Source organism: Trachurus trachurus (assembly GCF_905171665.1).
Source record: "Trachurus trachurus genome assembly, chromosome: 6".
Lineage (NCBI taxonomy): Eukaryota > Metazoa > Chordata > Actinopteri > Carangiformes > Carangidae > Trachurus > Trachurus trachurus.
In genome coordinates this window covers 6056789-6082100 of record NC_139897.1, presented here as the reverse complement: position 1 = coordinate 6082100, position 25312 = coordinate 6056789, and the positions used below count along the sequence as shown (strand labels likewise).

The window sequence follows — 25312 nt, the reverse complement described above, 5'->3', positions numbered from 1 at the left end:
GTTTTAAAAAGAGTCTTTGACATTGTTTCAAAACTGAGAATTTTTTGTTTCTCTAGTCAGTCTATATCTAGATAAAATGAGGGGAAAACACAAGGTCGGAATCACTGATCGGAGTCTATAATGTTGCTGCACACATCAGATCCTGTGCTGGGCAACATTTCATTATCATATGATGAGATGACATCAATATTCATTAGCCATGCTTATTATTAGCTAGAGCCAGTCCCAGCTGGGTACATTTGGCATGAATGGGGTCCGTGCTGGACTGTTGGCCTGACCATCATAGGGCTAAAATGTAGACACAAAAGTCACATTGTCTGCAGGAATCCCACACAGGCACAAGGAAAATATGAATGAGTCCAAAATTACAGCTTACATTACATAAAATATTAAAATCAGTAAAGAATAAAATTATAAATTATAATGTTATAGCCTACATAGAACACATTTTACCCCCGTTCAACACATTATGAATACTTTTGTCTCTGACAGCCGTTGGCATTGCCAACAAGAAAAAGGTACATTTTACCACATGGTGTGGGCTTGTCCAAAAATAAAATCATTCTGGGAAGGTGTAACACAGTCCCTTAGGGAAATTACTGGTCATTCTGTTGGCTGTGAGCCGGTACTATGTTGGACAAGGGATCATGGTCCAAACAAATAATAACAACTGGTTGTATGGCAGCCCCATGGAGGGAGCCTCGAATCTCCTAGAAATGTATAACAAGGAACAGCTCTTATGGAGTTAAAGGAATAGTTCAACATTTTAGCAAATTTGCCAATTGCCATAATCCCTCCCTATAGTCATAGGAGTAGGTTCATTACCTTTAATTGTCAGTGCAAGCTGTTTTTAGATTGGTGGGGCAGCCTTATATAGGCAACTCAGTCTCGTAACGTTCTGTTATTATCTCATAGCGTGGTGAATGTGCAGCTCACAACTTGTCCACAAGAGTGTTTTGGATTTGTTGGATTGTGTATTTGATGAGTTTGATGAGGGAAAAGTGAAAGTACTGGTAATAATGAACCTACTGCTATGACTATAGGGATTATGGCAATGGACAAATTTGCCAAAATGTTGAACTATCCCTTTACATAACTAATAGGATATGCAGGTTACCCACTTTCCTGAGGACCCTGAGAGATCCTTAGGGCAGTAGTTGGTTTGGACTGTAATTGTTTACTGAATGTATCCCCTCGACCCCTCCTCCCTCTGAACTACTGAGGAAATACAATCTCTGTACAGCCTTACCCCACCCTTTTTTCTTCTCTTTTCTTTCATTTCTGTTCTGCCTTCCCCACTAAATTCATGTCTTTATTGTATATATACTGTATTTATTATATATTTTTTCAGTTTTTTTTATGTGTCTGTTTTTTGTTTTTTCCCCCTTCTTTCTTTGTTTTTATTTTACGAAAATGTAAAATTGTATTGGTAGCTATATGACTAACTTGATCTTGTCATTCAGGCCTGTATCATCTATGACTGTATGGTTGGCAACAAATAAATAAAAATAAAAACTGTTTTATCATGATAAAAAAAAAAAATAGGAAAAGAGGCGAATAAATCAAAGATGCAAGTAAGAGACTGGAAAAGGCAGGAAACGACAAATGAGAGGAAGGTTGAAGGCTGGAGAGCACATCAGACAATCACAACACAGCAACAGAGGCCTGTATTTCGCTGTGTATTGTGAGAGCTGATTAGGTAGCTGGGGACAGGTGGATCAGTGCGGCACAGGGAGGAGGAGGCAGGAGACTTAATGACTAAACAGAAAACAGGATGATAACACAGATATGGAAGTCACATCAACCAATTCTGCAGCAAAGGAAAGCAAATGAGTGTTTTCCCCAAAACTGATGACTATCTTTTTTCCTGATCCAGCTACAAAACGCAGACTAACCTCCTTCTAGTTAATGTGTATGGCTGGATCTGCTGACAGTGTCACTTCAGACACAATTGCGTGTTCAGCAGCAAGACCAGTGGCTCACACATGAGTCGTAGTACAACAACGCTGTCATGACGCAACATAAAGATGAGAAGTGTTGTTATATTTTTACCCGGCTGTGATTTGTGACTCTCGAAGGTCACATATCCTCTCAGAGTTGCCTAAGTAAGCCATTCTGCACGGCCAGATGACAACACAATGAGCAACAACAGGGGACGGGGTGATATAAATCCCATGATGACACGTCACACGCAGAGCATGTGACTGTGGTAGAGATCAACACATGGAAAATGATCCGTGTGTAGGATTTAAACGGTGAAAGAGGAAACATGGCAGAGAGCCGTTCCTCAGAGACTCTGACAACAAACAGTGTGGCACGGCAGCTACTTGAACCAACAGTCTGGGTTCAGGTTTGAGCTCTGAAGGGGATGTGAGTGCCGTTCAGAGTTACGTGGTCTGGGTTTACATCCGTTTTTTTTTTTTACATCCAGTGAATTGTTTTTCTTTTACTTTAGGTTTCAGTCAGAGTGGGAAGTGAATCTGGATTTGAAAGTGGCATATGTGACTGTGTTGCTGTGTCCACGAGCAGAGGTTTGAAGAACAAGTTTCCATGATGGCTGGTGCTTCATCTTAAAAAATAGAGCTTTAATCTTGGAAAACGTGTTTCAATTCAATAACCAAAGATGGAAGCTAAGTATATTAATGCAAGTTTGGATTACTAATGTCATTTTGAGATGAAAGACACTCATTATCCATTTATTGAGCTCTAGAGATTAGATCATTCAGATTTTAAACTGCAACCTCCACACCTACACATGTCATTCATAGTCACAAAGAGACACAGTTTATAGTTTCCCTTAGGGTCAAGAGCAGTGGTGGGCAAACTTTGAGTTTAAAAATTTGACGGCTGAGCAGATTACATTCCATTTCAGTGGGAGCAGTGTTTTTTGACAGTGCATCAAAGTTTGAGGTGTTGGTCAATAATTAATACATATATATATATAGACGTAAACCATAAAATGTACATATCATTCATAACTCATACAAATATCCATCCAGCATTTACTATTTATTTTCATGGCACTACTTCACTGTCTATTCGCACTACATGTGACTGTTCAGTACAATCTGGCCAATCTGGCCTTTACTTAGGCTATTTATCTTTATTTAACTTTTTTTTTTTGTATTATTCTTAAAGCAGAAGTGAGTGGTCCGGTCGTTTTCGCTAATGCTGCATTCCAGGCAGGCTTTTGAAATCGTAAATTACAGCTTCAAGTCACAACTTACGACTTTGTAGCGTTCCAGGCAACCCACTCGTGTTTTTCCGACCTGTTTTACCGGTGAAAGTCACTATAACGGCCACTCGTAACTTCCGACCGGTGAACTCGTACCAGATCGAACTGGTACCACTTCACGGTCGGAAAAATACGAGTTTCCTTGAACGCACCATAACAGTCCTCGTCGCTACGTCACCACATTCACGGCGTTCCTTGGCTGCACACACAGCCCTGCATGCCGTTCTCTCTCCTCATTGGATAAAAACTGTAGGATACGATAAATGTTTTCTCTTCGGCTCAGAGCAGAGCAGAGTGACTGACAGACCCGTGTTTCAGTCCAAACACTCTATGTAAGTGATTGCTGTCGGAAGATATAACTATTTAAGACTTATATTAACACAAATATATCACTCACTTCTGCTTTAACTCATTGTTCAGTTGTTGTTGTTGTTGTTGTTGTTGTACGTCTTTTATGTGAACATCAGAGAGCTATGCAAACCAAATTCCTTGTACATATGCATCATGCTTGGCCAATAAATCCAATTCTGAGTGTTATAATTGGACAATTTTCTACCAATATTTGATGGGCCAGAATAAAAAACACAATGGGCCACATATGGCCTGCAGACCTTAGTTTGTCCATGCCTGGTTTAGAGCATTTAAACATCTTTCAGCTCATTGTTCTGGTTTCTGCAGAAGGCCTCCGTGGCTACTCAGTGGAGACCAAAGCACAGCCAAAAGGAGACGTTCATTTGGGTAAGAGGCAAATGCACTGTTTTCAGAGGGTGGGGCTTAGTGTTGGTAAAATCCTGGTTAAAGCCATGTGAGTGTGTGTGTGCAGGTTTAAATTAGCCTACTGGTCCATCAAAACTTTATCCAAAGTAATCAGAGCATCAGGTGAGTGTGTGTGTGTGAGGACACTGCACTGCTCCAGTGAGCAGACTAGACTACACATCTGTGTGGTGTTGTGTCGTTCATGAACTGACCCTTTCCTCTCCTCTGTGCGTCCTAAACAGCGGACTGCTCCTTTAATGTCTCTCGGTGCTGCTGGGTTTGTCCACTGGTGTAGGTGGAGCCCAGCTCAGGAGGAGAGCGACCACACCACAGAGCCGCAGGCAGGCAACAGGCAGCTGTTTCTCCATTCCAGCGGCCAGACGCAGGGAAAACCCGACACAAGTGACTTTTCAGCCGTGTGTGGCCCGGTTGTGTTCAGAGAGACGCGGTCAGCTGACTCTGTCCGATGGTGTGGGAGCAAGATTTCCCCATGATTGAAGTGTCGATCCCTTCGATGGAGCGGGAAGTGGATGAGTCGGGAAAGTCCAAAAAGGTGAGGACGCTGCTCTCTCCACAGGTCACTCTTGAAACTTTTACCAAACAAACAGCGAAAAACAAACTTGTTGTTATTTCCGCTCAGCGCACACGTTTTCTCTCACTCATTTGAACCTACACACACAGTCCATGCCATGGTTGTAACCTGGCTGTGGTGAAGTAGTGACGGTGAGGCGCGCGCCGCCAGGTGAGCAGTTACCTGCACGAGGAGTGAAAGTGAAGTGAGCACAGAGCTGAGGAAGTAGCTGCTCTTCTTACTATGGCAGGAGTCCTGCTGCTGCAACAAGTACTCAGCTCATTTACTGTATAAAACTAGTACAGATTAAACTATATACTACTAGGATTAATACCAAGGTACCAATTCAATCAGTGTTCAAAATAATGCGGAAGAAAGTGGGGTGTGGTTTTTGTTTTGTTTGTTTTTGCGCTTTCTGTAGCCTACTCAGCAAACAGATGAACTGAGAAGAGCAAATTCACATGTGACAATTAGCTTTCACAAGACAACTAGACAAGATAACACAAAGGCTGCACAGGTTACACAGTCACATTCTGTGTATGATTTACATTTGGAGTGGAAAAAGCTGTGACAAAAGGCATAAAGTTACAAATGACACATTCCCTTTGTCACATATATACAGTAGCCTATTTAAATGACAGAAAAGTAAGGTTTGGCCACCCTGCATAGGTAGTAGCTCCCCCATTTGGAAACTATCACAGTAAATAATATCTTGTCTGATACCTTGGTCAAAGTTTTCTGAGAGCTCAAGTCTCCTGGGTTTGTCATTCTTTTGCAGCGTTCTGTTTTGTTTCCCTTTTTCATGCTGAAGTTGTACAGTAGAAAACAATAATAATACACTGACATTGCTTAAAATATTGCAAAAGAGTGATTCATCATTTGTAACTTTATGTCTATTGGAGAAAATTTAATCTTCCACTTGCTGAACTGTTCACATTAACATAAATTTTGGCCAGGGGTGCCCAAACTTTGCATGCCATTATAAGTAAAAAAAAAATTGAAAACCTGGAGATCTTGGTACAAAACTAAGATGAATGCACTCATGTGGCTGGTATCAACATTTACATGTAGGATCCACCAGTCTTTTTTCCATGCCTCCTTTAACTCTATGTAGTCTCTTAATATGAGAGGCTCTCATACTAGAAACATTGACTTTATGGCCGAGGAGTGTCAAAGGTACAGTACTGTCAGTATAGCCTACGTTCTTTTTTTTTGCTGGATCATTTTTATTGATGGATTTTAACAGGTAGAGTTGCAACGGTTGGTCAGTTAACCATTGACCAATAGAAAGAAAATGAATCATCAACTTATAACAAGACGTTTGAAGTGGAATAGGGTTAGGTATTTCACTCTGACATGTAGTTCTGTAAAACACAGTACAAGCACCTCCAAATTGTACTTAACTGCTATCCATGAGTAACTATGTAATTTACTGTAAAGTCCACTGTTTATAACCTGCAGGAGCTGTTGTCATGTTGAGGGAGATCTCATTAATGTTATCATCTATTCTGATTAATGACTGAAAAGTAAAACAGCCAGCAGCAGCTCAACCCTGCAGAAGTGAAACATGATGATTTTCATTCATATGTGAGACCAGCAGCATGAAATAATATCTGTGTTCAGCACTGCAGAGTGTGAGCTGGTTCACAGTTTTAGTGAGTGAGACGAGCATTAGTCATTCAACATTCAAGTGTTAATACATGAACCTCAGTCTGTGTACAGATTTATATGAAGTCATGTGTTGTTTCTCTGTGCAGTATACATGTTCAGTTTGTCTGCAGATGCAAAAGTGAGGTTCTCCTCTAATGCTGCCAGGAAATGCTGAATTTATTCATATAACTTTGACCAGTCTTATTGTGAAAAGCCGTGTACTAACTAAACCCACTGACATAATGAACAATAGCACACATCCTGACCTAGCATAGGCTACAGTCATGCATCGACCTGAGATGTTTTAAATATGCAGTGACAGAGTTGAGGAACTGATTCCGTGTGTGTGTGTGTGTGTGTTGTTTTCTGTTTTCTGATTCCTCATCTCGACACTTATGTTGTGAGACTGAAGTCTGAGGCTGTACCTCCTCCTGCTGGAGGAATCATGTTGTTGTACTTTAATGTAGGAATAACTAACTTTTAGTCTTTATTCTTAAATCCTTCATTTAAATCTCCTTCATCCAATGACGCCCTACACTGAGGCAACATAAAGTTGTGAGTAGAATGACAGTAGAAGTGGTAAAATATTCAGCTTGACCTGATATTTTTTATTGTTGCCAATTGCAACAATGTTCTTGGAAGATAAAGGTATTTGTATCCACTGTACAGGGAACCATATTAAGTCATGCCCATCTGTTTAACCTGTATTTCCTCTCTGTTAATTGTATTTTAAATCGGGTCAGACCACAGTAGAGAAGCATGTCTGTCTTCTGTCGTCTGACTTTACAGTACAGCAAAGATTTGATAAGATAAGATAATCCATTATTTGTCCCACAGTGGGGACATTTACAAGGTTGCAGCAGCAGACAACAGCAAAGAAATGTATGGCACAGATAATACATAGCAGATAGCAATAGCAGTAAAAAACAAAGCAGTATTTGTAATGGGGAATGATTAAAACAAAAATAATAAATACATAAAATAATAATAGTAAAAGAAGAAATATATATATAGTACATATTTGAATACAGGAAGGAATACATATTCCTTCACACATTTTGGGTGAAGGAGTCCAGTCAGGATGTCCCTCATGGGGTGGGAGTCATGTGATGACAGCTTGGCCATCATTGTCCTCTTTCCAACGACTTCCACCAGGTAGAGTGGACTTCCCAGGACAGAGCTGGCCTTCTTGACCAACTTGTTCAGTCTTTTCCATGATGGTTTTCTTTTCATCACTGTTTACAAAGCGAGACACAAACTGACAAAGAGGTCATTAGTAAATAACCGGCTGTGAACAAACCCTCAGTGTCTCTGTCTGTCGTCTGTTTGCAGCTCTTCAGAGTTGAAGTCCTGTTTAATGGGAGGAAACATTATGTGCTCAGGAGGAGCAGCGAATTCCAGACTCTGCACAGAAAGGTAAGTACATGCAATGTAACATACTGTGTATGTAGCTGTGTCTGTGAGATCTATGTTGTCTTTGTTCAGAAATCAGAAAAAACTTTATTGTCCATTGCAAGAGCAATGGGAATTCATCTTTGACGTGACTGCAAGAAATCGAGAACACATGGTTAAAAAACAGAGTTAAAAACAACACAGAGAAACAATGTAAAATGAAAGTTTAAAAAAAAAGGACAGTTTACATAATTACAACGATGTTAAGAGACTCAGAAAAGTCCATAATGCTCATATTGCTTAAAGTGAATATATAAGTTATTTTGATATTGACGGAGTTTAAAGAAGGACGAACAGGGAGTTTCAGAAGTTAATGGTCAAAATCTTTCTCTTTTATAGGAAATTGGAAAATCCAAGATTTGGTTTATTGAAAAATTGAAGGTGTATTTCACAATATGAAGAATTGGAAAATAAAGTGAAAAAGTAATAAAACAGTGACTTTACATTTCTTCTTGCTTTATCCTCCGGCTCCTGCAGCTCAGGAAGATCATTCAGACGCCCGACTTCCCGAGCAAAAGGAACCCCCACCTGAGGACCAAACCTCCGGAGCAGAGGAGGCAGGAACTGGAAGACTACATCCAGGTAAAACATCCTGGGGTCTGTCCCTGTCCTGTGGGGGAGGGAGGGTCAAGCACAGCTAGCCTCAGTGTTAGCCTAGACACTGCTTTTATCTTTTTTCTCAACAAGATCAGAGTGTTTCCACAATGCTCTGGTCTTCTCTGAATCAACAGCTGCTCAGCTGAAAAATGTTGATGTTCTGTTCTACCAATCACTGATAATCACACCTGAGCTGGACTCAACCTTTAAACGGATAGTTCAACATTTTGGCAAATTGGCCCATTGCCATAATCGCTATAGTCATAGCAGTAGGTTCGTTACCTTTAATTGTCGGTGCAAGCTATTTTTAGAACGGGGGCGCAGAGCCACTAGCTGCTCAGCTACGCTACGGAGGCTAATGGGATTTCTTGGTTTCCCTCATCAAACTCATTAAATACACAATCCAACAACTCCAAAATGCTCTGGTGGACAAGTTGTGACCTGCACATTCACCACGCTATGAGATAATAACGCAACGTTACGAGACAGAGTTGTTTTCGAGGCAAATGCAGAGACTGCTTGCTGAAAAACTGTCCCTGAAGGCAACGCGCATCAACGGTTTTGCATGAATTTACCTCTAAAACAACTCTGTCTCGTAACATTCTATTATGTTATCATAGTGTGGTGAATGTGCAGGCCACAACTTGTCCACCAGAGCGTTTTGGAGTTGTAGGATTGTGTATTTGATGAGTTTGATGAGGGAAATCCCATTAGCCTCCGTAGCGTAGCTCTGAGCAGCTCACGGCTCTGCTCCGCCATTCTAAAAATAGCTTGCACCGACAAATAAAGGTAACGAACCTACTGCTATGACTATAGGGATTATGGCTATGGGCCAATTTGCCAGTGTTAGTATAAATTCACAGGTAACAAAACTCATGCTGCAGCAGCCAGCAAGATGTTTATGTAATTATACTTTATACTTTATTTTATCGCTCCAATGTTTTTCCAGCTGATTGTCTAGAAAGTTAAGATGATGTTTTCTATTTTAAAAAGCTGCTGGTATTTACCTGAGCTGTGCACCAAGGACAGGTCTTCTTTGCAGTTTGATAATAATTATACTAGAGGTGAAGAGTGTCAATATATACAGCACTGTGCAAAGGTTTTTGGCACTTCAGATGTTTAGATTCTTATCCATAATGCAGTAGCATCAGAGAGGCCTCTGATCGGTCTTACATTTATTCTGCAGCATGACAACGACCCAAAAACCACAACCAATGTCAAAAATGTGTTCAAGTGTCTGGAGGAGAACTGGGCTGTTTTAAAGACAGAGCGTGGTCACACCAGATTATGATCTGATGTAGGTTTCTTCTATTGCCTGAATTTTGGATGAAGTTAGACTATTCATGGCATCGTTTTTGATCACATCTTCCCTTTACTCATAGTGCCTCAAACCTTTGCACAGCACTGTATGACATGTCAATTTTAGATCTTCCATGCTTCATGATCAGTTTACATGTATGTTGCATACTGTTGGAGTTGCATTTTGCAAAGTGTAGCGCTCAGGTCACGTCATATCTGAGCAGACTCAAAATTTCCAATGTAACCGACTGAATTTATTTCATTAGTTACACCTGAACCTAAGCAGAATTAGTACTGGTGTGCAGGATATTAAAACTATTTTAATTCATTCAAGAACTGAAAGTCAAAGTCAAAGTCAATTTATTGGTCTCCTGTGGGAGAGATTTGTCTTGGACAAAGGGCAGTGCACAACAGAACAAAACAGTAAAAAAAAAAAAAACCAGAGTAAAATCTTAAAGTGCAATATGCCTCAGAGTAGAATGCGATAAATATAGGATGAACATATAGTACAGACACACAAACATTCATACAATGATCATCAAGCTTTGACTTTGATACCGGACCAACAGGATCAGTCCTGACAACATTCAGATACAGTAATAAAATGTTTTGTTCTGTTCCCTGTTGACCAGGACATCATCTACCAGAACGAAGACGTGCCGCAGGTGCTGCTGGACTTCCTGCACGTCAGACACTTTCACACAGGGAACAAGATCAGCAGCATGGAGTAAGTCCTTCAGTCCAGCCTCCTCTGTCTGCACCCAGAGATGCTGGATGTGTTGCTATATTTAGATGCTCTATTTTTGGATTGGGGGCAATGCAGCAACATAATAAACTTCAGAAACATTTCCCACATTCATGCAGAGCAGCAGCATCGCCTCTAACACACATTAACCCAATTATAGGGAGATTTTACTGTAGTGCAGTTGTCCACTGACACTTGGCACATTGTATTATCCTCTTTGTTTAAGTTTTCAACCTTGGGGAAGTGCATATTACATATTAAGTTACATAATATATTATATTAGACATTAACAGAAAATATCATATTGAATTCCTCACTTCTTATTGCAGGTCGCTTGATGAACTGGACAGTCAGGATGACAGGTAAGGTTCCTTTAAGGATGTCCCACTTCTCAGTTGTTGTGTAGTAACACACAGTATGGACTGTGTCTAAGAATGGATGTGGCTATAGAAGTGTTTATTTTGACTGGGAACATCTAAAGAAATGGTTCTCAGAGTGAGGTCGAGGGTGCCCCAGAGAGGGTTGAAGGGGGTCCCCAAGTTTTCCATGAAATTTTACCACTTTTTCTATGAATTTTCAACTTTTTCTTCTTTTCTTGAGAAAAGAAACTTTTTTTTTTGGGAGAAATTTTACCACTTTTTTTCTAGAATTGTTTTTGTGAAATGTTACCACTTTTTTCTAGAAAATTTCTCTACAATATTTCCAAAAATCCACACCCTTGGCCCCAGTTTGAATGTACATTGACTAAAAAAAAGTAATATTTTTGAGTTTCAGAACAAATATTTGTGTATTTCTGGTGTTTGCTTCAAAATCTTGTCCAATAGGGGTCCGTGGTCTAATTTGTGTCAATTTAGGGGTCCTTGATGTAAAAAAGTTTGAGAACCACTAAATCTAAAGGACACCAACCTGAGAGACTGTTGGTGTCTATGAGAACACAGAAGTTGAACCACAGAGACAATGCATGGGAACATGGTTTGAGCTGTAACCACAAACTTCAGAAACACTCAATTAATTAGTTAACTGACAGAACTTTAATCATTGAGCTAGTGACTGGGGAGTTGGAGGAAAGAGAGGGGATGACATGCAGCAAAGCCCGGACTGGAATCAGACATGGTTGCTGCAGCCTTTCATTCTTTTTTGCAGAAATATCAAGACTTTTCCATGTTTTTATGATTGTGTGTGTTATAAGGGGCATTCAGACTAGTGCAGCAGAGGGGTTCCCCATTAAACTCCTTCCCAGGAGGGATAAATGTTGATATTACTGTATGACAAGAGTATAAGACAAATCAATAACATCCTGCTTTTGTTCCCTCAGTTTTTCATTACCAAATCAGCGAGTGTTGGGCTTTTTCCAGGATCCTTATCTCTCTGGCTGCACATCAGGTAGGAAGAACAAACTGTGACAAACACTGGCACTTTGTGGCAGAGCCAATAGAGCTTCAGGGGGATGTGTTTTTATTAACCAGCCCGGAAGTTTGGATAAGCCAGGCTCCTTCAACAGGAAGCTTTTGGTTTATTGCAGAAAATTAACTCAAGTTTAGGATACCCCACCCCCGGGTGCAGATCCCAAAAACGTGAATTTCCCCCCCAATAAAAATACCCTGAGTTATTCAAAATTGAACAAATGTATTTTCAGAGAAATGATTGAAATGGTGAAACAAAAAATGTTTGACAAATACAGTATATTTCTGATTCCACATTCCATCTCTGGTCTCCTCCACTACGATGCAAATGAATGGATAGTTTCTTACACAGACACTGATGACATCAGCAGGCTTTAAAAAAAAAACGACCCCCTCAATCTCTTAGGGCTTCATATTTTGATATTCATCCATATCAATTAATCGTGCATAAAGTAGTCCCATACACTAGGAGAATAGGAAGATGGTGAGAAGAATTGGGGATCTGGGAGGGTCGGAGGGAGGCGAAAGATAATAACGTGAGTAGACATGACATGCCTGAGACCCTTAAAATTACTTTTGTAATGAATCACTTTTGTGTCGCCCTCAATCCTGACATCGGATCTGCACCCCTGCTTGTATGTTTCGGTGTTGTAATTTTGATTTGAAAGGCATCTAAAAAAGGTGTGAAATCCTTTACATGTGGTGTAAACCCTGAGTTCTGTCTTGCAGGTCTTCCAGACATCGTAATGGATGGGGTCCTTCAGGGTTTTTATCCCCGGGACGTCCGGGTCAGCTTCACTGCCCCCACACTCACTGAGCCTGACGCCTCTGCAGACGCCTGAGATCACAGACACAAGGGGGTCCAATGTATGTATCCAAGTAGAATATACACAGTCCAGCACAGCCAGAAAGATAAATGAGGAGGCCATCAGCAACGAGCTTGACAAAGAAAAACTCTCTGTCCCCAGTGGGAATGAAACCCTTCACCTGCTCTTTGTTCTGCCAGCAATGTGAGGATCTCACATGTAGGACAACAGCCACAATTCACCTTGAGAACTTTTAAAGATGTAGCCATGTCTTTGACTCACAAAATGATTTTAATCTTTTGGGGACATTACTCTCCGGACAAACATGAACAGAAACATGAGTCTTGTGTTACTTTTACTGAAACTAGATATGAGTTTAATTTTAGACGTACAGACAAAGCCTACTTGAAACATCAGGGACAGGAACTGTTTACTTTTTTAAATCCTCTTGTTTACAGTCTTTTTTCTGTTTCAGTAACAGACAGTCAGGGTGTGGGAAGGGAAAATTCACAGTTGCATATATTTTGGTCAACCAGCTTTAAACATGTAACCATATGCTCTTGGAATTGACTTACATTGTATAGTACATACTTTTAAACTTTTGTATTTATGTAAAAATTGTAATAAAGAATAGACACATCCACCTTTGTGTCTTCTCTGTGTAGACCTGAGCTGCAAAACAAGAAAGTCAACATCGTACTGTGTGAGACACAAAAGGCTTGTATCCCTTCTGTCATACCACACAATTGTTTTGTTACAGGTCAGTGATCAGGCAGCTTGGGTGTGAATAGATTCCTCTTTATTAAACACAATTTGTTCCCCCAGTGGATGAAGACACACAATTACATTATAATTGTTTGAAAATGTTTCAGATCAGCTATTTCAAACCCTCAAAGCTTTTTTTAATTTATGTTAGCAGTAGTGAACTAGAGTATAATATCATTTAGACTGCCTAATTAAATAACCCTGTAAGCCTAACAGAATCAAATATGAGTGAGCCGTGAGTAATAGTTTCAGTTAAGTTTTGCAAACTTAATGTTCTTTACTGAGGCTGCAGTTTGCAGTGGTACTGAACTGGACCACAATGAGCGTCTCCACCAGCGTCAATCAAAACTTATTTCCTCATCTGCAGGTGTAGATTTATGGCTGCACTGTTGCATTGTATTAGCTTATAACTTATAGCTAAGTTATTAACAATTAAACGACAAGCTAAAGCTAACCTACACCCTAACGAACTAACTAACAAGTAACTACTAGAATACAAAAAACTAAACAAGCTAACTAATCAAAAATTGCTAAATACCTACTAAATAATATAAACTAACACATGTAATAACTACAATCTCCCAAAAACAATCTATGCTGCTATGCTAACTACCTACTCAATAATCACTATGCCTCTCTATCCAACCTACTGGCCACAGATTCCAGATCAGCAGGTGCTAGTTTTTATAGGAGGGGGCGGAGCTAACCGTGGTGGCTCGTGGCGAAAGCTGCCTCCAAAACGTCATCGGCCTCCATCTCAGCCAATAGGAAAATTTGATTGTAATAGCCGGGTTTCAGTTACTCTTACATTTTTACAACAAAATACACCAAATGGAAATACTTCGACTAAAATGTCAAGAGTTGGACCAGAATCAATCAGCAACACTACTTCATACCCAAATACATTTGTTTTCAGCAGAAAAAAGTGGTTTGGGGGTTTAGTTACTCTTTAATATCAGTTTTAAATGTTGTATTAAATACAGTGTTTCTATAAAACCTCAAACATGCATGAAGAGCAGCAATTTAAGATCAAATGTGTATTTTTAAAAAACCCTCAGCAGTTATTTATAATGAGTTTAACCACACACAAAAACCAAAGAAAGAAAAAAACAAACTCTGAAACATCAGACTGAAGTCTTTTATGTAAAATAACCAAAGTGCTTAATCCCTGGCAGAAAGAACAGTGTGTTCATGCAGGATCTTGTTAGTCACAGTGAAGCAGGTTGAGAACTCTGCACACAGTGAGACAGATTAAAACCATGTCGCTCTTGAAAGGGAACCATCTCAGGAATTTTACTTCATAATCTTGTTGCAATCGATTTTATATTGCATATTATATCAATACCTGTGGGTTCTGTTCCAATAGGTGCCGTGCACTATTTAAAAACACTCCTGAGGATGTTGTTGGGCTTCTTTGAGAAACAACTCCTCAGACGAGCGCCATCTTTTAAAATGACTCTAACATTACCGTAGTTGATTTCTGGTGGTATCATTGTGTTATCTGAGATTTACACAAAGTATGCAGAGGCAAAGGGTGTCGGTTTTCTCCACAGGTGCCTCACCCTAAAAGCCTGCCTCAAGCAAAATAGTCTACATGCAGCAACAAGCAGTTCAGGTAGAACACGCAGGCTTATCTCCCTCAAGGACATAAAGGGCAGGAAGACAGAGTCTGGGTCTTTAATTATGTCATTTAGTTACGGTGTCTTGGTGTTGAATTGGCCTTCTATGTGGGTCAAGTCTTTGAAGCTTTTCACATAGTAAATAAAATGAACAAAATGAAGGTAGATTTTCTGGGTGTTATGTGTAGAAGGGAGAAAGAGAAATATTCAGATTCTAATATGTTGTAATGTTTACTGTTACATTTCCTGCTTTACCTGAAAACCCTCTTAAACAAAGAAAAGTGATCTTTGCATACGTTACATGACACTCAACATTTCTGCAAATAGGTCATAAAGTTTAACGCACTGTTCAAACTATGTGTCAGCTCCTGTTTTCAAGTAAAATCTAAATCCAGCTTTAAGGAGTCAAAATCAATTCAAGTTAATGGTTATTCCCATGCATTGCTAATGGAGAGAACAGTTCTTTATTTTGGCATTACGCCATTAAGGCAGATCTTTCTCAGTTCTGTACTGTAAACATTGGGCCACACCCAGATGATGTTTACCTTAGCTTAAATAGTTAGCCAAACCAGTTCATGTTTAATTAACTTTCACCTGAAATACAACAATGACACTTTGTGTATGTGGTATAGGTATGTGGACATTTTTAAAGGCAAACTCAAGATCTATCTTTTCAGTCTGACATTTAACTAAATTTTATTTATTTGTAGATTATTATTAATATTGATTGTTTTTTAATTGCCACTTCTTGCTTTGAATTCCCTTTCATTGATAATATTATAATTAATAAATATGACAGTTTCATCCTGTTTTTATTTATCAACTGTATGCTATTTTTCTATTCTTTTGTGAACAGTTATTTACTAATTTCTTTCTACTTTTTATTTCTCTTTGTGTTTTTTATTTTTTATTTTTTTTTACTTTTTTTTATCTTCTACTTCTTTATCTTCCACTCTCTGGTGTTCTCTCACTTTAAATTGTTGAGTGTAAGATAGCATGTCCTCAGTATTTTTTTTTTTAAACTCTATTAAAAAAAACTCTTTCTATTTCTATCCCTATTTCTTTTTGTTAATTTGATTAAATTTGTTTTTCCTTATGTTAATTTAAAGTCTTAGCTTTCAAACTGCATGAGAACTTCTTTTTTGTTTACTTTACTCCGGAATCATGTGCTGTACACTGAGTACATGTACAGTAAGGCTAATGTATACCAAATGTTTAATCCCTTAAAAGCATCAGAGAACAGTGAACAAAGCCCATCATTAGCTACCCCCACATCCCAAATAAAAGCGACAAAAAGACATTTCTCATTTGTGCAAAATGATTCACATTATTGATATAATTTACAGCAGCAGATCAAATCATTCCACCTCCACACATACTGTTATTTTTAGTTTATCTCAGTCTGAAACTCGTGCATGTAGCTACAACACACCGCTGGGCTGGTCTCATGCGCATGCGCAGAGCGCCAACGGAAGCCTCTGAGCTGAGCGTGCATCAATGTGTGCGTGCGTGTAAGTTTGTATGTGTGTGTGTGCGTGCTGTCTTTCCCGGTCGTCGCTGCTCCTTCAATGACTTGCACCGACTCTCCCTCCTCCGGCTGCCTCCCTGTCCCTGTCCACCGGCGGCTTCCAGAGAACTGAGCGGCCAGCCCGTGGAGCAGCTCCGGACCTGTTCCTCCTGCTCTGCCTCCCGGACAAACCTCCAGTCTGCACATTTATCGGTAACGTACCGCTAACGACCAACTCTGAAGCTACTTGGCTGTGAACAGCCGCTGTGAATTGAAGCTGATGTGTAAACTGTCCCGTGCTTAAAGTGGGTTTTTTTTTCCTGCCACGGTTTAAATGAGCTTTCTGAGCCGAGCGGGCTAAAGCTACTGTCAGGTTAGCTCGGGTCAGCTGTGGCCGGAGAGATACTCCCTGTGTGCCGCCGTTAGCATGAGAGCTAACACACTGAGTGTGTCCACGTTAGCAGTAACTTAAGCCTGTGTGCTGCTGTGTATGAAGCTTCAATGGCAGAGCAGCTTTATGATGGTTTTCAGTGGACCCTTCACCCTGGTCTATATGGGCACCAAGTTTGAAACTGCTGCGTGCTGCTGCTGCTGCTGCTGCTGCTGCTATACACACACTCATGTTTGCTGTAAATCTGAAGAGTGTATCAAATGTGTTACATAAAACTAAACCTTCACCTCTTGTATAATCTCATTTTCAAAAGGGTTCCACTAATCAACAATGTAAAAGACAAGGGAAGCTGTTTCTGATATCCCAATGATCAGACTGTACAGTTATCTGCATGTATTAGATTAAAAAAAAAAAAAATTAAAACATTAAAATAATTAAAAAATATTATTATAGTTGATTAAATAACTAATTACTAATCCAAATATTTGCTGCTTATGCCTGTGTTGATCTTTCTTTGCCAGTTATTTGCACATCTTCACTTTGCCAGTTCTAAATGATTGTGATGAATGTATCAAAATGTTTGTGTTATACAGTTAGTGTTGCAATGAACTGTTATGTGAGTTTACAGTTTACAATGGATCTTGATTTATTAGTTTCTTATTCAAAAACCTTGAGCAGAACAGAAATGTTCTTGTGTTTAATGGTTTACTCACTGCACAGACCCAAGCTCAACCCAGCAGTAGTGTCTTTAAATGAGGTGTATTTTTAGATACCAGCTTACCTGTATGCTGCCCCTTAATGTCATTACTCATGTCCACAATAACTGAGCCCATCAGTCTTTAATTGAAATGGTTGACGTGAGACAAATGAGAGATTTCCTCCGTTGCAGGAGCGTGTGGGAGCATCATGTGGAGGAAGGCTTCAGCAGCAGCCCTGCTGGCATTGGCTGTTGGCTATTTCTACCATGGCGGCCCGGACCTGCAGGAGCAGATTCTACAGTACATCAACCTGCCTATCTTTGAGTCATCATCATCTCACAGTGTGAACACCCAGAGCAACCTGGAGCAGGTGATCTCTACTGCCTGGGAGACTCTGATCACTTTACCGACCCGGCAGTGGAGCAAAGTGGCCGTAGGGTGAGTTACAGAGTGACACTCTTGTACATGTTACTGCAGTAGGGGTCGTTTTTTAGTAAAGGAAAAGCAAACTCTCACCTGACCGTGGTTACTATTCAAACCTGCATCTGTGCTTGTAAACTGTGGCATATTGAGAGGCTGCGTTCAGCACTGCTAGTGAGAAGGAATGTGTGATCATGAGTCAGTCCCAGCTCAGATGGCCTGGTCCAAGACAGCAGTGCCCCAGTGAATTATATCACTCTGCCTATACCTAGCCTATAGCCCTGAGGCTGCTGTAGAGCAGCCAACACACGTCAGTGTTTTAAAAAGGTGGTAGGTGTTGATTGGCTGCAGATGAAGGACTGCCCACCAGAGGGATGGACAGAGTGTTTCTACCAAGGAGAGCAGAGAAGGAAGAGAAGACTTGTGAGTTGTTTTGGAATGGTTTATTTATAATCAGTGCTACACTTACAGGTCCATGTTGGACCAGATCCTTCAGGTGAGATCCATCTAAGGCTGTTTTTACATGATATGATATCAGATATTGTCAGATCCGATTCAGGCCCCGTTATGTGGTAATTAATCTGATACAAATGGGATATCTGTGTCTGCAGTCTAAACAGACAGATCAGATCTTTACTGGCAATGCCAGTCGTACGTCATCAATAATAATAATAGTTCCCACACGTTTCCCAGAACCTCTGTAGCCCGTGATTGACAAGTGGGATTGACCTGGACTACCATGGCCAGCTGTGGTCACAGCTGTGTTTGCACTTATGTTTTTTTTTTCCTCACTAGTTTTTTGTTTTCATATAACATTCATTTCTGTGCAGACCGAGGGCAAACGAGGGAGTGTGAAAGAGAGAGCGCGGGAGAGAAACACCAGATTTCACATTTGACTACCGGCAAAAACTGAAACGAGCCAGTTAGAAATCAAGAGAGGAGAGAGACAAACTGTGTCCAAGAGGCTTTGTCCCGTCCTCACTGAGCAACAGAGGATCGGACGGTGGCACAGCTGTCACCGTCACTGTCAGCTGCTCATCTCACAGCAGCTCGGCTCCACGCGCGCACTTAAACTTTATATTGTAAGGACAGACATTTACTTTGTAAACAGTGACGTGTTGGATATGAACTCTAAGCACCAGACTCACCTTTGTTTATAATTATTATGGAATTATAACGTGACAATCTCCCGTCTTTAAAAAAAGTTCACTAGCTTATTTCCTTCACGCATGCAAAGCAAGTGTAAATGCAGATATCAGATATGGGTCACTTCTGATAGCACATGTAAATCAGATATAGGCAACAAATCAGAACTGGGCATCAAGGCCTGTAGTGCCTTAATGTGGCTTTGTCAGTGCAGTGATACACAGGTGTAGAGGACTATTACTGGCTGGAAAAGCTCTGACACCAATGGGCTTTATGCACAGCTCCACTACTTCCTGAATTTAAGGCAGCTCCTTTATTTCCTGTTTTACATCATTGGACCAACTGATTAATCCAGGTGTGTCTGGCCATTGTGACTACTCAGACACACCTGGATTTATCAGTTTGTCCAATAATGTAAGATAGGAATTAAAGGAGCAGCATTAAGTTCAGGAAGTAGTGGAGCTGTGCATAGAGCCCATTGTTCCAGTCTTCTGGTGCAGTGGGGGTCGGCATGGTGGCACTGTGCAAGAAGGATCTGGATTCGATTCCCAGGGCTAGGGCCTTTCTCAGAGGAGTTTGCATGTTCTCATTGTGTCTGCATGGCCATAACCCTACGGCAACATAGACAATAGATGGATGGGCCCTGTAAATAAGTAATTCTTTTACTGTTTATATCATCTGCTGTTTATCCAGGCCATGGATTCTGTTCAATGCATTGTTAGGATTTATTGCAATAAGGAAGTGGACCATAATGTTGAAGGATGTCATATAAATGTATTTTACTGTCAATATATTCATGCACTTGGTAAACGATTATAGGCTATTTTATTTGATATCACAATGGTTTTAAAGAGGAACTATGCAGGTTTTTCACCTTAACTCTGCTTCATTTTTACTTTGGAGTACTAGTGCTGGTTAAATCAATGACTTGTAACTTCAGATCAGAGTCTCCCTCCCGGTGTCCCAGCTCTCGTCTCTGTGGCACCACGCCACAAACGCGCCCCATAACCTGTAATCTCTTGTTTATGACAGATAAGACTACACAAATATACACATGGTAACATCGTATATGATAGATAACATTATCCATCGCTCCATGGATTGATTTCTCCATGGATAGCTTTTTTGAAAAGAGATGCACATGAAGGAGAAGAGACAGGACTGGTATAGTTCCTCCTTAAAAGTAAAGGGTTGTTTTCACCTATTCATCAACTGTCTTTAAATAAAGCAGACATTTTGAATTGATCCAGAAAGAAATTGAACTCTTAAGTGTTAGGGATTGTTTCTAATTCAAGCCAGATTTCAATGAAAATAAATGTTATTAACTCTCAGATGATCCGTATTCAGTATTTCTTCTAATCTGTCATGATTTCCTCACAGTGTGAACGCCTGTGTGGATGTGGTGGTCTCTGGAGTGGGGCTGCTGCAGGCCCTGGCTGTGGACCCCGGCACCGGCCTGGATCACGAAGTGTTGCACTCCAAAGAGGACTTGAGGGAAGCCTTCATCCATTACATGGGGCGGGGAGCGGCTGCCGAGCGCTTCTTCAGCAACAAAGAGGTCTTTCAGAGGATCGCACGTGCTGCAGCAGAATACCCCGGTGCAAAGGCAAGGCTACCTCAACTTTCTAAGAGAATGAATTTATAATAATCTTTTACAATTTTTTTTTTTTTTTTTAATAATGTTCCTTTTGATAAACTTAACTTTTGTCTTGTCATGCAGCTGTATGTGGGAGGGAACGCTGCCCTCATTGGTCAGAAGCTGGCTACCTACCCTGATCTGATGGTACAGTAGCATTTCTCCAGTTCTGTGTTTCATTTTTAATTCATTTTATTTGTTGATTCAAATCCTGGGACTGGAAAGGAGCAGGAAGATGAGAGTTTATAATACTTGCTCCTTTCTTAGAACAAAAAAACGCTTACATCAGATTGCCTAATATAACTCTTGCTCTACACTTGAACTATCAAATATTTGACTGCTATGGTCGGTTAAATAAAGTGACAAAGGCTGTGTGTTGATGTGTTTGTATTCATACCACAGGTTTTATTATGTGGTCCAGTTGGTCCGAAACTTCACGAGATGCTGGATGAGCAGATTGTCGTTCCTCCAGATTCTCTCCAGGAGACGGATGAATTTCACCTCATCCTGGAATATAAAGCAGGTAAGGAGAGGGAGGAGGCTGCAGCGGTCCCGGGGGCTGTTGCACCTCAGCCTGCTGAGACGTCTTCTCTGTCTCCAGGTGAACAGTGGGGCGCAACTCAGGCACCTCAGGCCAACCGCTTCATCTTCTCCCATGACATGTCCAACGGGGAGATGAGCTCACTGGAGACGTTCGTGGCGAGTCTGGAGGAGTTCGAGCCTGACCTGGTGGTCCTGTCTGGGTTGCACATGATGGAGGGTCAGGGCAGGGTGGTGTGGGAGGACCGGCTCAAAGAGGTCAGTGGACTAAGCCTGTGAAAGCTCTGCAGTGTCTCCACCTAATGTTTTATTTAGCAAAGCTGCTGTCTCTGCACATTCTGTCCCCTACTGCAGAGCTCACAGGTGGGTGCTTTATTGTCTACTAATTTGATAGTCCCGTGAGAAGTAAAGGAGGAGGGTTACTCAACTTTTCTGCTGGTTTGTGGGAGTAAATATAAAAAATTATTTCATCCATAAATTGAAACTATAGTTTTCTTTGGAAAGTGGGGATAATGCAACAACTCTACTGACATTTATTTTTAAAAAGTGTAGGCTAATGCTGCGTTCACATGGAATCCAGCTGACGGGTGATGGCAGGCACGGGATAGGGCCCGAAAAACAAGCGGTCCAACAGAATGGCACAACGGCAAAACGATACACGTGACAATATGTTGCTATGGCGATGGTGTATTGTTTACAACAAATTATTGTGTATTATTTAATGTTATTATCATAGCTATACATACATGGCTATAAAATTCAGATTCCTCTTGATATTGCATTACAAACTGAAACTTACGTTTCTTCTAAAACTTTCCGTGGCAGTGGATAGTCAAAATGTTTTAATTTAGGACGGCATTGCCTTTAACCATTGCCGTCAACAGTATTCTGTGCCAGTCTACCCCAAGTTTTACTGTTATTCTCTCATCCACTAAAATGACAACCTGTGTGCCGTCTGCAATCTGCCGGATTCCATGTGATCGCAGCATAGGGATAGTTCAACATTTTGGCAAATTTGCCCATTGCCATAATCCCTGTAGCCATAGGAGTAGGTTCATTACCTTTAATTGTCGGTGCAAGCTATTTTTAGATTGGCGGGGCAGAGACGTGAGCTCTGCATGGTGTGTAGTATTTTGTCTTTCCCTCATCAAACTCATCAAATACACAATCCAACAACTCCAAAACACTCTCGTGGACAAGTTGTTTGTTTTAGAGGCAAATTTGTAGCCCGAACTACATTCCAGATATGGCTGCTGGCTAGTGGCTAGTGTGGTGAATGTGCAGGTCACAACTTGTCCACAAGAGTGTTTTGGAGTTGTTGGATTGTGTATTTAGTTTGATGAGGGAAATGCAAAAGTACCATTCACTTCCGTAACGTTAGCTGAGCAGCTCACATCTCTGTCCCGCCGATCTAAAAACAGCTTGCACCAACAATTAAAGGTAATAAACCTACTCCTATTACTATAGAGATTATGGCAATAGGCAAATTTGCCACATGTTGAACTATCCCTTTAACATTGTTAACTAGCTTAATTAGTCATTGTTTGATCATATGCTGTATTATCTCAGTGTTGGGGTTCTTGCTTCCTCTTGACAGGCTGTGGCAGCCATATCTGACATTCGTAAAGATATCCCCATCCACCTGGAGCTGGCCAGCATGACTGACAAAGACTACATGAACAGCATCATGCAGGAGGTACATGTGGAAAACCAGTTTTCTGAGGGAGTCTGTTACGAAGCCTCTCGCACAGAAAAGATGAGTGTGCTCAAATTTCACCAATCCCTAAAGAGTTCTGTGTATTTAATTAACGGTTTTCCCTCTCTTTCCTGTTAGCAGGTTATGCCCATCGTCAGCTCCATCGGCCTGAACGAGCAGGAGCTGCTCTTCCTCTCTCAGGCGAGCGAGGGGCCTCACGCCGACCTGGCCACCTGGAAAGGCATCCCGGACGTGGGCCGCGTCAGCGACATCCTCCACTGGATCCTGGAGCAGCACGGACGCAGCGACCCGTCGTCGGAGGCCGACCTCACTCGCATCCACTTCCACACACTGGCCTATCACATCCTGGCCACGGTGGACGGTTACTGGGGGAACCAGAAGGCAGCGGTGATGGCGGGGGCCCGAGTGGCCAGCAGTCAAGCCTGCGGCCTCCAGTCTGTGGACGTCAGCAAAGTGGAGCTCAAAGCCCCGGTGGAGTTCGACAGCTCTTACTTTGAGCCGCGAGAAAAGCTGTCCCTGAATCCGGCCGAACCCGTGACCATGTGGCGCCGCGGGAACGTCACCTTCCACCTCACGCCGGTGCTGGTCTGCAAACAGCCGCTTCGGACAGTCGGGCTCGGGGACGCCATCTCAGCAGAGGGGCTGGTTTACTCAGAATTGCAGACCCAGCAGCCCTTTGGAGAGTCCCCTCACTCTGACTCTCTTTGACTGGAAAAACGCTGACGTGCTGAGAAGAGCTGGCGACGTTGGACTTGCGGCGGTGGTCGTTGGGTCGGGGCCGTACATCTGAGCCAGTTCACACCTCTGCGTCCTGAACCAGGCTCTGCATCTTCTTCCTTAACACTCCCAGAGTTTGAGAACGTGATCGGTCGGCGACAGTTTTAAATCCTGCCTGATGACTCCTCCAGCCTGCCTCGTCTCCCGTGTCCTCCCTCCTTAACCCCCCTTACGGCGGACGCAGAAACTGAGGCAGAACTGTACAGAACTGGATCTGACCGGGCTGTGAGGGCGGCCTGACTCTATGCACCGTGCACAGATCAAAGCCATCTTCACAGACCTCAAAGAGTTTTGTTGGCTCGCTTCATTTACTTTGACCTGCATATCTTCAGTATGCTGTGCCTTGAAAAAAATGAATTTAAATATAATTCTTAAATATTTTATTTTTATGTCAGAGCCAAACAAACTTAGAACGAAGCTTCACGTCAGTCATCCCTCTGAGATATAAACACATACACACACACATAACTATGTATGATTGGAGACTGTTGAGCGTCTTACTCTATGGTAGAACCTAAGTGGTATTCTTGATGTTCTTTGTTTCTTCTGTACAGTCACGTCAAATAGTCACTAGAACACTTGAACGTTCATTCTCCCATGGCTGTCTGACTTACCTAGATATACTTGACATTTTTGGTACAGAGAGGGTGAAACTACTGGAGCGTTCTGGTGGACAACAGTTCTTTTGATCTCTGTTCCTCTGTGGTATAAATTCCTGCTACAGAGAACGTATTGATATTTGGATAATAAATCAGATGATAAAATGTTGTGTGTTGAAACACCAACTTTAATTATGGTTTTGAAGGGGATCCTTCATTATGCAGTAAATTTGCCAGATGCCAGCTAACGAAGAGTCAGCTGGCAATAGATTAAGTTCAAGGTGAAATAAGATTTCATTTTATTTTGTAGGTTGATTGTTATCAGGGTTACTGTATCGTTTGCTTCCTGTTGTGTTGAAATGTTCAGGTGCTGTTTTCCTCCAGTTCTAAAATGTGATCGTGCAACATGATTGGCTGAGAATCCTTAAAAGCTTCCAGTGTAACAAACTGCAAGAAAAAGCTCCTTGATTCAAATTCTAGCATATAAGTAAATTATGCTTTTTTTTCATGGGTTGTTTGTTGTTTTCTTTGTGAACGTATTTCAAATCACCTGCATCATGTTAGATGTAAAGTGTGTAATATCAGAACAATGTGTTTGTATACCTCAAATAGCCACTGAAGGCATGCAATAACAATGGAGTCTTAATGCAAACATGCAACAAAAAGATGATGTATGGTATTTAGCAGAATAAATTCTTTGCACTAGTAGGAAGTGGCAGGTGTGCCTGCAAAGGTGAATGTAACCTTAACTCCACTCCCCCTTTATTATTAGCAAGTACAATCTATTCAACTTTACTCCTTTCATAGTCTGTCTCATGTTTTAACATCTGTCAACATGTTTCATTTATGTGTTTTGTCATTAAAATGTGTATGGACAGTAGTGTCTGTGGTGCTGTTGTCTTAATGCTGAAATCAGTGAGTCATTTAAATCATTTGCCAGGAAACAGTGTCGAGTTATCTGTGGTCTGAGTGTCCTTTTGACA

At 41.1% G+C, this 25312-nt stretch overlaps 3 protein-coding genes across 4 annotated transcripts in view; 2 read left to right on the top strand and 1 right to left on the bottom strand.

Annotated features, from left to right (window-relative positions):
• The window catches only part of crabp1a (cellular retinoic acid binding protein 1a), a gene marked incomplete at its 3' end in the record, with an annotated part of 415466 nt that overhangs the window by 163948 nt on the left and 226206 nt on the right, over positions 1–25312 (bottom strand). The window lies entirely within an intron of this gene.
• Positions 4417–12550, top strand: snx22 (sorting nexin 22; the record flags this gene model as incomplete). The annotated part of the gene is made up of 7 exons (XM_083973484.1): positions 4417–4544; positions 7545–7628; positions 8142–8246; positions 10193–10287; positions 10635–10667; positions 11621–11688; positions 12438–12550. Exons 1-7 carry the CDS (start codon positions 4458–4460, stop codon positions 12548–12550), a joined length of 585 nt encoding a protein of 194 aa, XP_083829610.1. The 5' UTR covers positions 4417–4457.
• On the top strand, positions 16384–25122 carry adpgk (ADP-dependent glucokinase). Of its 2 annotated transcripts, none has more exons than XM_083973009.1 (8): positions 16384–16618; positions 17686–17932; positions 20441–20666; positions 20781–20843; positions 21099–21219; positions 21298–21494; positions 22834–22932; positions 23074–25122. In XM_083973009.1, exons 2-8 carry the CDS (start codon positions 17703–17705, stop codon positions 23659–23661), a joined length of 1524 nt encoding a protein of 507 aa, XP_083829135.1. In that variant the 5' UTR covers positions 16384–16618; positions 17686–17702; the 3' UTR covers positions 23662–25122. The 2 variants fall into 2 exon arrangements, with proteins under 2 accessions (XP_083829135.1, XP_083829134.1); XM_083973008.1 differs by having other exon boundaries at positions 23071–25122.

Coding starts and splice junctions, on each gene's coding strand:
- adpgk (XM_083973008.1), top strand. CDS start 17,703: ATGTGGAGGAAGGCTTCAGCAGCAGCCCTGCTGGCATTGGCTGTTGGC. Junction 20,667..20,780: donor CAGAATACCCCGGTGCAAAG/GCAAGGCTACCT, acceptor CTTGTCATGCAG/CTGTATGTGGGAGGGAACGC. Junction 21,495..22,833: donor GGGAGGACCGGCTCAAAGAG/GTCAGTGGACTA, acceptor TCCTCTTGACAG/GCTGTGGCAGCCATATCTGA.